Here is a 14,376-nt window from a genome sequence, read left to right as displayed (position 1 = left end):
CCCATCAGGATTACCAGTAGTGTGTTGGGCCACATCTGTGCACATAAATAGCAGTAGAGAAGATTAAGATGAACCAAGGGAGGAGGGAGGAAAGGAGAGCTGGAGGGCGAGGCAGGCGATATTTATGTTGAGAATTCTTTTCGTTTTCTGTCTGCATGTAAATTTTTGCTGAGGCTTTTTCAGTTTATTTGGAACCACTACTTTATCTTTCACAACTTCACAAGAAACAAGCATCAACAGAACACTGAGTAGAGAACAAGTGAAAAGAAAATCTCAATAGTCATTGCCCTTTGTTTCATTTTTTTTTCTCTTTTTTTTTCGTTGCCGCTTTTTTTGTGCTTTTCATATTTTACTCCCATTCGGTCAATATTTGATTTCCTGCTAATTTGCTCATATGTGCGAATCTCAAACAGTAGTGCTTTGTTCACCGCAGTTTAAAATGGAGTCGTACCTGCTCTTCACAAACACATCACCGCAGGAGTGCAGCCGAAAGGGCTTCACGCTCCCACAAGCTGCTCAATTCCATCTGTCAGGAGGCATTGATAAAACTAAGCCTATATCTCCAGCCAAAGCTACTTTGGCTAGTGCTTACTGCTGAAGACATAATATACATATTATTTATGGCTTGCATTTGGGGTTTTTTCTGTTTGGCATTATCAAATTTGCAAAAGGCCTCCTGGTGTTTGATTTAATTGAATGTTTTTCTTTTTATTTGTTTCTACAGCCACAGTTTTGTCCATTTTCCATCACTTCATGGATGACTGCACTGATGTCTGTGTGTAAACCATTGTTTTTATGTAATTTACCTTTATTGTGTAACATATATGCCTTGCAGTGAGTGCAAAGGAGAGTGACTGTAGTCCTACTCTAACTAAATGCTTGTGGTAAATGTGGTGTTTGAAAGGAAGGGTCGAACTGAAGGCTAGTGTGGATGACAGGAGCGGTGAAATATTTTGCCTGCTTCTCTATGTATGTAAATGTAAACAGAGAGCCTGATCCTGTACAGGGCAGCAGACAGTGCTGCAGCTGTCATGATTCATATGCACGCTGGGAAAACCAGGCCATGCACTCAGGTCTTACCCCTCTCATCACCCGTACTGCCAGCACCAATCACACATGCTTACTGTACGCTGACACACACGAACACACGCGTGCCATGCTTAAAGTGCAGCATGCAATTATGACACTGACACATGCCATACCTGTGCATATCGATCAAGAACACCGGACACGTTGTAAGCCAACTGTGCAAGTGAGAGCAGCCAACATATGGTGACCATGCATGCATTTGGGTATCAGAATCAAAAGCCATTTTCTCTGAGGACATCATAAATGACAAACCACTCGATCTCATCATTCTCGTCATTCTACTCCATTGGGCACAGGGCAGACACCTCTTTCCAATCCCCAAAGCTTCCTCATTGGCTCCAAAGACGAAGGGTTATTTTAGATGGATGCTATAGTAGGCACAGGCTTCCACAGAAGTAGAGCAGACTTGTTGTGAGGAATGAGTCAGAGCTTATATCGGCCCTCTGCCCATCTGCACATCCCCCTCAGTGGTGTCATCGCAGACACGTCCCCGACACCCCCTTCTCCATCTGATATTACCCCCCTTTCTGGAGATATGTTATATTATATGGTGTAATCAGACAATCCTTTAAATCCTTGTTTCCGTCCACAATGGACTCAAGAAAAGATTAGTATGCATGTTTGGTGTAAACATACATCTGCATGCAGTCGTGACAGGGCGCAAGATGACTAAACAAGCAACAACCCTCTACTAGCCCTGTCAGGCTTTACTGCAGATGCAAATTACTGTGCAAACATTTTAGGCATTTTACATGTTTAGAGGCATTTGATCAACACTAAATTTATCCTGCATCTTGATAAAGACGCCAAACATAAAGTGAGAGTAATATTAACAAGAAAAGGGGAAAAAAGCATCTTTAGCAACAAGAAGAACAAGGAGTCCTGTAACAGATGGCGTGGCCCCGACAAAGCCCTGTTCTCAACATCATTGAGTCAGTCTGGGATCACACGAAGAGACAGAAGGCACTAAGACAGTCTAAATACACAAAACTGCAAGAAAGTTTTCAAAGTTGCTGAAAGAACATTGAAAAAGTATGTGCAAGTGTACCTAGGAGAATTAGTCCCACCAAATATTTTGATTTAGTTTTTCAGCTTAAGGACTTCTGTGTAAAGTTAATAAGGAAACAAACACTTTATGGCATGATTTTGAAATGCATTCTCACTTTTAGTTTGCATGTTTTCCCCTTACTGTATGCAACAATGCCTCCTGCTTCGGCCTCTTTGTTTAGTCACAGCCTGTGTAAATACAGAAGCCTTAGTACTGTCGAAGCAGCTGAGCTAATCAGTAACGTTATGTGTCTCTTGCACACATGGAAACACAACCTTTGACTGTTTTTTTTTCTTCAAGAATCTGGATAACACAATGACCTTTAGTTTGCGAGTTAAATGAGGGGTTTAGAATTAAAAGAACCACAGCAGAGTTCCCAACTTAGGTGTTATTCATTTATTACTCAGATTTTATTCTTAGTCACGGTGAGAAGCACGGAGAATGAACAGTCTATCACCTTAGCAATGAATAAATATTTTCCTGTCAAATTAAAGGAAAAGAGCAGACCCCGAAGAAGAAGGGGGTGGACACTGAAAAATCTATGGGTAAAATTTAGACAATGAAAAAGAAGAGGGAAGATGGTGCGTCCCCGTGAACACACGCTGATGTAATCTGTTTTGGAGATGGGGAGAGATAAAGTGCTGCAATAGGTAGTGTCTGTCTGTGGAGAAAATGGCATCCATCTGCAGTGTCCACCATTAATCAGCCAAGCAGAGCCAATTACTTGGCTGAGTTCAGGGCAGCATGACCTGCTGAACCCTGCAGCCCAGATATCCATTCAGAGCTTTAGGACTGCACTGCAACCGCCTCAGCCAGAAAAGTGAAGCACAGAGGGATAATATAGCGAGGGGAGGGGAGGGTGGTTTCTGAATTAAAGAAACCGCTGGGCAGAGAGAAGAGGGTTTTTTGCTGCTCAATACCTGTTTACATTCCTGGCATGGATGAAAAAGGCGGAGGGGTGGGAGGGAGTTGGGATGGGATGGGGGGAGCAGGTCTTGTGATAGAAAGGGAGGACTTGATCCCTGCATTTTTAAAATGTAGGAATTCACTCCCATTTTCCATGTAACTGACCAAGCACTTCACATCCTATGGACAAGCAACACACACACGCACACACACACACACACATACCTCCTTGGAGGGCAGCAGCAGCAACTGTTAAGAAAAGCACCTGTCAAAAGTCTTCCACAGACTATGAGGGCGTCAAATCAAAGGCCTAAAAGTCATGAAAGTCAGTCCATGAGCTCCTCTTTTGTTTACTCTGACAAATTAGCAAGGAGCTTCTGGGAATATATCTGCCTAGTGTCCAGAGGGCCAGGCTGACAGACAGGAATGCTGGTGTGCTGGACTGGAGGGGGGCCGAATCTTCAGTAGCATCCCAGCAGAAACGAGGGGATTGCTTGAAAGAGGATCAAACGTGGACAATCTCTAGTCCATCCAAATTATTCCAGGTGCGAGACAAGAGTGTTTTGTTTTGGTTTTTGCTTCTTCCTGTAGAATCGAAGAGGTTTTTTTGTTTGCTTGGGACTGTTAGGGTTAAATGCGTTGCCTTACTAGTGATAGGGAGCGAGCAACTGTCACAGCCCGAAGAGGAGCTGTTTCCCATCACATCACACAAGAATGAGATAGGGAACACAAGGCCCAGATCCCAGGAGTTTCTAATTCTGTATTCCACTTCACTGCGGAAGGCCAGACAGGAAGAGGGGTCGGGGAGTAATGCTGCGCTGAGCTGAGCGATGTGGCATAGCGAACATGTTCACGGTCAACATCTCATCTTCCATGTCGCTGGTGAGGAGCCTGCCTGAACGCACAGTTAGGAAATGCTCTTTCAGAAGTAAGCACCGGCTCTGGATCCTCAGGTAACCATGGAGATCTGTGTGCCTTGTCAAGCTGAGATGAATTAGCTTAGCTGGTTATTTTAGGCTTGACTTGTGTGAAGGCGAGTGAGTTGTTTTAGCATATTCAAAGGCAATTATCACTTAGCTAATTCTAAAAGGCTGTGGATAAAACTTGGAGCATAATGTAGCAATGTTATGAGTCTCATCAGCACAGTCATATAATCTCTTTACCAGAATCTTTTTTTGTAAGCACATTGCTTGTAAGGAGTCTACTATATGGATATTGATCTATCTTGTGTGATGCTCTTAGCATCTCTGCAAAGTTCACTTCATTTAAAATGCATAGCAGTCTTTCTTTAAGCACGATGTTACTATTCAGGAGTCTCCAGCATTTTTCCAGTTGCTCATGGGTATGATTCTGAAAGTCTGGAATGCTGCCTCTGCTGCCATCAATGGGAAAATGGTCTTAGCAGCGACTTTGAGCGCAGCCATTAGGGATGGAGCAGGAATTGTTCCTGTCGACCGCAGGCTGAGTACTGCGAGAGAAAACCACTAATGGGAACCATGCAGTGTTTTCTGTTGAGAAAGGAAACTGCATTTTGCGTGCATGCATGTGTGTTTATGTGTTCATCTGTATAGAAAATCTGCGCGAGCGTGCGTGCGCGGCATGTGTGCGTGAAAGAGTGAGAGAGAGTCGACTGTTGGGCTTCCTAGAGTGTGTGTGGGTGTGTTTGCATTTGTGTGAAGTGTGTTCTCAGAGGGCTTTTGCCTGGACCGTAACAGCGGTTTGGCCTCTCTAGCATCTTAAAACTGAGGCGGTCTGAATAGCCTCCTGGAGGATGAGTCATAGTGGGTAAAGCTAAAGCAGAGCTTCAGCAGGTCTGTCGAGCAGGAGGCGGCTCATTGTACATTGATACGAGTGGGTGTTTAAGTGTTGACACGTGTGTACATTTCCATAAGATGTAGCCAATAGATGACAGGCATTTGGACCCAATCATGTTCCTGCTTGTTTTATTGTAATGAGTTAACAGTGTTGTGCATGGTTTTTATGCATGGTTATTATATGGTTAATCATCGTTTTCTACCAGCGAGTGGTGTCCTGAACATAAATCGTTTAAATGTTCTATTTAAAGTTCTCAGATTCAAGTATATAAACAGAGTGAGCCTACAATAAACCATCTGCAGGCCTGCTGCATGTAGCTGCCTAAACTGGACACACTTGACATTTTGGGATCATTGACATAACAAACTAGTCTCTGTACTCTCTGTTCATGCGAATTCTATTCCAGTTTTGGCCACGTCTCTTTTAAATTTGGCCTCTTTTTATACACTCTTTGTCCCGCCCTTCACCCTGACACCGCCACTCTATTTGACAGGGAGCCAAGGAAGGTGGTGCTACACAAGGGCTCTACTGGTCTGGGCTTCAACATTGTTGGCGGGGAGGATGGAGAAGGGATCTTCGTCTCCTTCATCCTGGCTGGAGGCCCGGCTGACCTGAGCGGGGAGCTGAGGAGGGGCGACAGGATTCTCTCAGTTAGTATTTTTAGCTTCAAGCTTTCTGTTTACCCACGTCAACAACTAAAACAAGTCTGAGGCAGAGGGGTTTTCAGCCAACTCCTGCTGTCAGAATAATGATGATAACATTAAGGAGGGACTGTGTTTAGAAAGCCAGCAAATATCTGCCTCACAAATGTCCTTGAGCAAGACATTAAATCCAAATGGACTCTTAGGGAGCTTAGCTGCCCTCTGCCCTGAAGTCTGTGTTTGACTGGTTTATTTTCAGCTTGCTTTTAATCTGGCAGCATATTACATCATGTATGGAAAAAATGAGTCAGTCAGAAAAGATAACTAATGACTCATCAGCTGACATCATTAAAAAATTGTACATTTTCATACTTGTTTACTAATTTTATTGAGTAATTCGGTTTATTATTAGTAAGTCTTGAAACCATCTATTTTGAGCATAGACTTTGTTCTTTGCTACATTTGTTTTTCTGTATAGGTCTCAAGGATCACATGATTCCAGCCATCTTAAAAATCTAACCAGTTTTCTTACCAAATGTCCCCTTTTTGCTTTTTAAAATTGTATTTATTTAATTTTTAAACAGGTGAATGGTGTAAATCTAAGGAATGCCACACATGAGCAGGCAGCTGCAGCACTGAAGAGAGCTGGGCAGACCGTTACCATCATTGCTCAATACAGGCCTGAAGGTAAGACCCTACAATCTCATGTAATGTGTGAATATGTCATTGTACCAAGACGGGGCTTACATTGAAATCAAATAAGTCATTCAGGTTATCTTGCTCCTATTCCTGTGAAAATGGTGATGCCTCGGAGTTTATATTAAGTCAAATGCAATGTGCTTATTTATGTGAAATGACTAATTAAAAAATAAAATGAAATCAAGGCAGCATAAGTGCAAATATTTGTATCCTTAACCGTGACTGGAGAGCTCAAACATTAGACCGCTCTAAAGTTCAGAGGGCGGATATCCTTGATAAGGTCATCTCGGGCAAACAGCTCTCGCTGTGAGCACAGAAACCCCATCCACCTGCTGTTCAAACCTTCTGTTTGAGAGCACCAGCCAATTAGAAAAAAGTTGCAGCCTTGTAGCAAGATCCAGTATAAATATTCCTCCCCTAAACCTTTGATATCATGATTGGTGGTCCTCGCTAATGCAATTGAACTAGAGTACTGATTTGAATACATGTTGGGGTCTTTTGTTTTAGTCTGTTTTGTGGTGCGACAGTGAAGAGATGACAGGAAAGCTGAGAGAAAGACCAGTATAGGGCATGGCCTCTGCAATAGCCTTACAGCATAACACTCACTTGCTGTATCCAGTGAGCTAATCCAGCCCCCGAACTAGAGTACTTGTAATCTGATAATGTTCAACTCCACTTTATGAGAGCAACCAGTTTTAGAAGGTAATTCAACCACTTACTGCACTTTAATGTGGATGCAAATATTGCTACTTTCTCTTTGGTAATTATTATTTTGCAGATTATAAAATTTAAATGTGCTAATAAATTTTGTTATGTGGTATTATAGATAATCAGCTCCCGTAGGAACATCAAAGTGATACACAAAGAATGAATAATTATAATTATATTGTACCATGAGATGTTTTACTTTAATTTAAGGATTAAGCTTGTGACTTGTGCTGTAGTAAGGAGTCTAAACATTTGTTTTGCAAAACAGTTATTCAATATAAAATGTTTCAGTTGTGGTGCAGCGTAAAGATGTGCCATAATGTTTCTTCCATTATGTTTATTTCTTTTCAAATATTCCGATTTCCTGAGGTCCAGGCATGTCTTGTACTTTCCCCCCTCCTCTTCTAGTGCACTGGAGGATTGCATTGTGGGAAATGTAGGAACGATTGTTTTGAGACTCACAGCATTTAGCGAAAATCACGATATCTCGGCTTCGTGTGTTTTGGTTCTTTTTCTACATGTCTCTCGCAAGCCCAGCTTTATAACAATGATGATTAAATATCTATTTAATGGTGCAATCGGGTTTACCTGGTGCCGCGGCCCATGCGCACTCAGATCGTGCCGCAAACGAGGGCAGCGCAGCGGATAGGCCGGCTTTCAGCGAGTATTCGGTCGGAGGCGGCTCTTGTGGCAGCAGCAGCCCGAAGTGTTGAGCCAACTGCAAGGCGGGCAAACGAAACCGCTGTTGTCCTTCCCTGTTCAAACTCTGGGCTGTCTGTACACACAGACCCGCACAGCGATGGAAAGAGGCGACTAAGCGGAAAGTTGCTAGCTCCGCTTCCAATTCGACACCAGAGGGGGGGAAACCTTTAACGCACCCGAAGTGAAGAGGTGGAAAGCGGCAAACTTTTATGTCTACCAGCCAGTACGGGCGATGATGGGGGATGGGCTTGGATACAACAGCAGAAGAGCAGAAGCCGCATGAACTCCCTAATGGCTGGATGAAGAAACTACCGGCAGCCACAGCGAGATTATAGCCAGAGTTTTCTCCAGCGAAGGTGAGACGAAGGTCGAAGGTGTCGGCAAACACCGACGGGGGTGAAAAGCGAACAAAGAGAGTGAGTTACATTGTAGAACATGTTTGTGTTGGTTGCCAGTACGGCCCGTAGTTTGCTGCTCTTCGCCTGTACTTTGACTCCTGAAGGACAAAGTAAAGTGTGAGCTCTTCATTCATAAGCCACGAGGAAGCCTTGGTGCGATATTATACCTGCTCTCATTAATATGAATTCCTTACAGTGGCAAACATGTGATCGCCTCACCCATACTGTGGTTAACATAAGTATGTCTACGCTAAACTGCTGCCATTACCTGGACTCCATTGACGACTTTTCACCGCTTTTTACTCCATGTAAAACCTACTTGGAGGTAGGTGAAGTCGCTTTAGGTTGTAATTAATACCCCAAAGAGAGATTTCATCCAGCATTTGCTTTACTGTTCTTATGTAACCTAAACCTATAGGTGGGGGCACAGAGGTGTGGTCAAACAGGTGTGTGTGTCAGTTTTGCGACTTCACCTGCGCATTACGACTTTCTGACCAGAGGTCCCTTTTCCAAGCTGACAAAAGCAGAATTCACGTGTTGCCCTTATTTCCAACATTAGCAGACGATTCAAAAAAATGGCACCACTCCTTCTTTTTAATGCTGAATTAAAGCTTTGATTGTGGCTGTATTTCTTAGTGCTTCAGTCATTCTCTGTAAGTGTACTTGAACAGGCTGCACTTCATACTGCAGCAACAATGGGGAGGATATTGCGAGCTTTATGTCTATATGTCTTTTCAGGTTGGACTATGACAGGAATGTGACGGGGCATAAGTCGTAGCATGCTCGCTCCATATTTCGTTGTCTTTCAATAAAACATCAGCCTGAACTGTCCAGTAACTCTCCAAGGCCACTGAAACCAAGTCGGAGTGGGATCTGTGAGTTAGATTGGGGTTAAAGTCTATGAAAAGCTCAGACTGAGATCAAAAACCGATAAAAGTGCGGTGTTGGGTTTCTTCCCTGTGAGTTTATGTTGTCTCGCATGTCGGGTCATTCAGGCAGCTTCTTGAATAATGATGTGGTTAGAAGAGAAGAAGCTTTGTTTTTCATACCAAATCTTGCTTTCAGTTCTGTGCCCCCTTTGTGACTCCGTGATAGACAATTATCTGTTTGTATACAGTTTTAAACTACTCCAAACGAACAAGTCGAGTGCTGGCAAATGATTGACTTCCTGTATCCCCTCTGGTGACCTGAGATCTGTTTTCAGTAATTCTGCTGGCATCCTAAAGGGGTGTGTGTATGTGTATGTGTGTGAGACATGATGTTCATTTGAGTTTGGAGCAGGAGGAACCCCCAGTGAGCAGTACAAGGACAGTCAATCTGGGGGGGAAGTGGAGAGAGTGAGAGCTAGTCTGTGCCAGGCAAAATGCCTGGAGTATACTCTGTGGTGCTGGGGCCTGAGCATCCATGGGCCTGTGATCGAAGGCCAACACTGAAACTACAAGAAGCCACAATGGGGCACACAAGCTGTGGTGGGAGGGCCCCCAACTCTCAGTGGCTTTCTGGAGCACTGCCAGGCCTTTAACTCACATTAAGCGATGGAAGTGAAGGGTGTATATCCACACACTGCTGCCCTGCCCCGACATCAATGAGTGTAATTACTCCAGAATCTTTGCATTTAAGGAGTGGGAGGAGGGCCGTGAAGGAAATGTTACCCTCCGAGCACCCTCATTAAACTCACAAGTGTGCATTATGGGCTTTTGTAGAAATATTTTAGGCAGGGTCTACATGTACCTTCCACGCTGTAATATCGGGGAAGGGGGCGAGCACGTTCACTGGCCCGACTATTCCTGTCAACATAACGCACACTCACATTACAAGTACATGCTTGCTGTGTTGCATAACTGGATCAAAAGCGAAGCGACCGTCCCCCAAAATAAAAAAGCTGTTCGACTAATGAGGACACGCAGTGGGAGTGAGAGGTGCAGAATAGTCCCAGTTTCTATTAGCTGTGTCTCTCTTTTTTTATCTATTTTTCCCCTGTGGGTCACTCCTAAAAATACAGGCTACCTCATGAGTATTAATCGCTTTAAGAAACCAGGATTTAACATTTATAATTTTGGGCTAAAGATGGGCTTGTGAGCAGAGATGTCACTGAATGATTTATGTTGGATTGATCCCCTGCAAGAGCTGGGCTGGTCTTGAATGTCCCAATCAATAACCTGACTTGTTCTTAACCGGACAGATATAGCTGTTCTTAAATGAAGAGTCTTATCAGATAATTGTGGATTGTTTCTGTTTTTCTGAAAGTATTTCCTGTTAGATTGTTTCTTTGGTAATGTTTGATGTAGCCAGTGGAAATGAAAGAGCTCTTGTTTTTTCTTTTATGCTTTGTCGGTCATTTGTTAAATAGCATGTGTCCGAGAAACAGCAGGAGAAGCTATTTTGAGTGATGACATTTTTTTTTTTTTTTTTTTAAGCTTGTGACTCAGTTGCTTTTACAGTTTACAGGTGTTTATTTAATGCCTTAGTCAAATACCGGATTGATTTCTACTGCTCAAATTACCTTGACATGATGACATCAAGGTAATATTTTAACCCCCTCCCCCCTAAAACATGTGGGTAGACTGTCTCTTGGGCTGATTATTAACATGGCTAGCACACAGTTATAAATTGCTTTGATTTGCATCTGTACTTGTGAGTGATCACATGCTTAAATGCTGTTGTTATGGGAGATTTGAGCTTGTTCTCATTTGTATTAGATTTTCATCTGATATCCAGACTGTCAAGCCGCGCTGATGAAAGATTTGTTTGCGTTACTGTAGCTCCACGTGCTTGGTATTTCAGGCAGGACTAACGATCAATACAGGGCTGAGGTTTCACTACAGTGGTGGTGTTCTCCTGTGGTGATGTTGTGGAAGGTTTGTGACCCTCATTCAGCACCATCACAGCCTGCTCTTTTTGTTTGTTTGCTTTAAAGGGGGAGCTATAATGCTTTTCCTTATTTTACATATTAAAGGTATGCTGATATTAATGGTCAGTGCTCTTAACAAACAGGAGTAGAGGCCAACACATCGAAACTCTTGATTCCATGTTTTTTTTCTATGACTTTGCTTTTATGTCAGTGAAAGCAGATATTCCTGTTATGATGGTCTCATACCTACAGCTCTGGCTGTGAGCACAGAGGCCCCGCCCACTGTCTGTTTAGACCTTCTGTTAGCGAGGGGCAGCCAATCTAAAGGCTCGTGAATCATTCTGCTAGAGGTTAAAATAGGAGCTTATAGGTTCTCTTTCAAATGTGTACCAGGTTAAACTTCCCTTATTGTTTTATATGACCTGACTCCAAAATTGCCGGAAATTAGTTTTTTTTGCACAAGTTGATTATAGTTGTGTTTTTCTTTCCCCTGTCAGTTACAGTTACTGGGTTGTGCTGTACACCGATTTACTGCAGAATTCATGTATTCTGGTGTCACCATTATCAAGAAGGTGTGGCAGCAAATTGTAGTTATCTTATAGTTCCCACCCCATCTTCCCCCAGAGGCTTAAAACTGATTGTAGTTCTGCTCCTCTTCAGTGCTCACTGAACTTAAATGAATCATTTTGCTGTTAGGAATTTGATCAAGCTAATCGTTTAGCTTTGTCTAATGTGCACTTGCCCTGAGTTGCTGGTACAGTTCTCAGGTTGGTGGCATTGTAAAGCAGGTCTCTCTGTATTTAGCTACTCTTTGTCTTCTCCCTCGGCCCCTCCTTCCCCAAGCTGCAGCTTCTTGTGCTGCTTTTCTCTCCTCTCTCCTGTGCCTGAAAGCCAAGTGGACTAGTCTGAATGGCTGTTTCCGTGTGCGCTGTCCCTGTTCTAGGAGTGCTACACTGTTGCTGTTGGTTACAGGCAGTCAGGCGGTGTCTGGTTACCTCACCTTGCAGCGTCACTCTGTTGTATCGTTAACCCTTTGAGCAGAGATCAGGGTGGAGCGCTGTCACCGGGCCTGGGCCGGATCCATGTTTGCTTTGAAAATCCTTTTGGTTTCGGCAGGGGGTTATAGATCAGCAACCTGAAGCTTGTTTTTGCACCTGCTCAGAATTTTTCCCGCGAGCTTGGACTAACTAAATCATCTTTGTAGGCGTAGGTGTTTGTTTTTCAAGGCTGCTTCCAGGCTTGTTTGACAGAATATGGACTTTGATCTCTTGTTGTTCAAATTACAGGAAGTGTTGCCAGCTATTGATGATTAAGCTGTGAGGTACCCCTGCGGGCATGCCAGTCAACTCGATATGTGGAATAAATTTGGATGAGATTCTTTTCCGCTGGTTCTTTCATAGGTTAATTAATATTAGGGCATAGATGTGTCATCGTTACAGCAATATTCCATCTCATCACATGGCAGTAATAATTTGATTCAGTTGCGTACAGCTACATTCATGAGGATATGCAAGCTGTGCGACATGAAACATTGGAGTAGAGGAAACATTTAAATGACAAAATTGCTTGTTCACAGTGCTGTCTTTATACTGCTCCAGCACATCCTTTGTGTGATCACATGAGCACCTTAGCCTACTTGTTTTTCTGGATGCATCTGCTGTTCTGTTTATCTGGCAGTGTGCTGCATGGTGCGGTGGCCTTGCTCGTTCCAGCAGCCCGGCCCCAGAGCTCGCTGTGCACAGCAGGCTAATGAGAGCTTTCTTAATGAGCAGGTCCAGGTGGATTCATACATCATCCCTGTGCTCCTGAGCAGCAACTGGATTTACACACCTATGACAAATGGTCATGCATTTGAAATTGTTGGAGGCCTTCGCTTTTTTTAACCACACTAAAGAGCCTGTGTTGAACCTAATTAATCCCTGTAATTAATCACCTGACATGAAAGATGACTGGATGTGTGAGGCAGATCTGTGATAAACCATCAGTTCCTGGGGTCATTAATCAGCCTAAGGATTCGCTCAACCTTTCCTCTCTTTACTGTAGCTCACTGCAGCACTGGCTGAGGCACAGCTCTCCAATTATACCGTAGTGAAACAAGAAGGCAGAGGCCAATGCTCCCGTTTGGTCTTTTTACTCAAGATCGAATGCACCAAGTTAACTTTGAGCGCATTAACCGTAAAACTTCAAAGGGAAAGTTTATTCTCCAGAACCCGCCGCTGACACAGTTTTTGTTTGTTTCTCGCTACGCAGAGTATAGTCGCTTTGAGTCCAAGATCCACGACCTGAGGGAGCAGATGATGAACAGCAGCATGAGCTCAGGATCAGGCTCCCTGCGCACTAGTGAGAAGCGCTCCCTATATGTCAGGTAAAGTCGGCACACACACACATACTCATGCTTGTACTCACAACATGCAATTCTAAGATCTCACTATTGCATAACAAACCTCAGCTCGTCTGCAGGGGAAGATGAAGCCCAAACACACGTGTTGTTAAAATCGGCCACACTGTTAGACAGTAGCAGCACGACATAAATGTCATAGATCACATGTTACAATATTATTTTTTTATGCTAAGCATTTCGCGTGACATCATTTAATTCAGGCTACTGGGTTCACACTATTCATCACCAGCTAAAGAAAGATGAACAGACGTTCCCTGTTGTTGTTTTGATGCCTGCTATGACAATGACTTTGTTTAATGTCGACTGACAGGGGAGCTTGTTGAGATGACCTGTGTTATGACACTTTGGGCAAGTTGTCAAACTGGATTGAGGCTCATTTAGGAATTGAAACAGGTGGCAACCTTCTGTTCATATAAATGCATTGAGTCGCAGGGCTCAAGGTGAAAGGATCGTGTGATGCAACGCCGCAGTCAAAAATGCTTCCCCATATTTCTGCTGAAGCATTAATTCATTTCACTTTACCCTTTCGGTTCTGACGGCCAAGCCGCCTCTTCAGTTGTTTTTAACTATCAGATTAAAGCTACTCCTGAAAGTAGCTCGGATCTTAACGGGATGTCTCAGAAGGTATATAAGTGTTATTACGTTGGAGGCCTGTTATGGTCAGAGGAGTATCGTGAGAAATGCCTCTCATATACACTGATTCCTGTGAGGCATGTAGAGCCTAGCCTGCTCCTGTGCAGGTGACTAAGCCCGCAGTTATGCAGGAAAAGCTATCTAGTTTTGCCGGCTAATGTGGGAGCTGCCATGTCCACCCAGCCCAGTCTCAGGAATCTTTTAGTCTGAAAGTATCACATGTGCTCTCACTGTCTGTGTTAAGGTACCATAAAGTAGCTAAAGGAAAGAATTTGATTATCACTCCTCAGCCTGTGTTGAAGGTGCTTTCGATTCCCTGGTAAGCACACAAAGAGATAAGCTATATTGCACCATGACAGTTTCACCAGTAGTCTTTATGTATTGACGTTCCCAGTTTCAGTTGGCAGGAGCAGACTGGCTCAAGTCTTTAGAACAGAGGAGAAAAATGCATGTTGAGCTCAGTCTGTCTGTCCACTAGAGTATGG

At 43.5% G+C, this 14,376-nt stretch overlaps 1 protein-coding gene across 13 annotated transcripts in view; it reads left to right on the top strand.

Annotated features, from left to right (window-relative positions):
- Positions 1–14,376, top strand: part of dlg3 (discs, large homolog 3 (Drosophila)) — an 80,239-nt gene that overhangs the window by 57,586 nt on the left and 8,277 nt on the right. For all 13 annotated transcript variants that reach the window (XM_085432413.1, XM_085432396.1, XM_085432351.1 and 10 more), the window contains 3 exons: positions 5,352–5,508; positions 6,084–6,186; positions 13,108–13,222. In XM_085432413.1, the coding sequence (XP_085288539.1) occupies positions 5,352–5,508; positions 6,084–6,186; positions 13,108–13,222 (375 nt within the window). The remainder of the gene's footprint in view (positions 1–5,351; positions 5,509–6,083; positions 6,187–13,107; positions 13,223–14,376) is intronic.

The sequence above is a fragment of the Copadichromis virginalis genome, linkage group LG2 (assembly GCF_057382275.1).
Source record: "Copadichromis virginalis isolate Kocher_CV1m ecotype Utaka linkage group LG2, C_Virginalis_male_GT1.1, whole genome shotgun sequence".
In the NCBI taxonomy this organism is placed as follows: domain Eukaryota; kingdom Metazoa; phylum Chordata; class Actinopteri; order Cichliformes; family Cichlidae; genus Copadichromis; species Copadichromis virginalis.
Note: the sequence above shows the minus strand (reverse complement) of the source record. Positions and strands in the feature narration are given on the sequence as shown.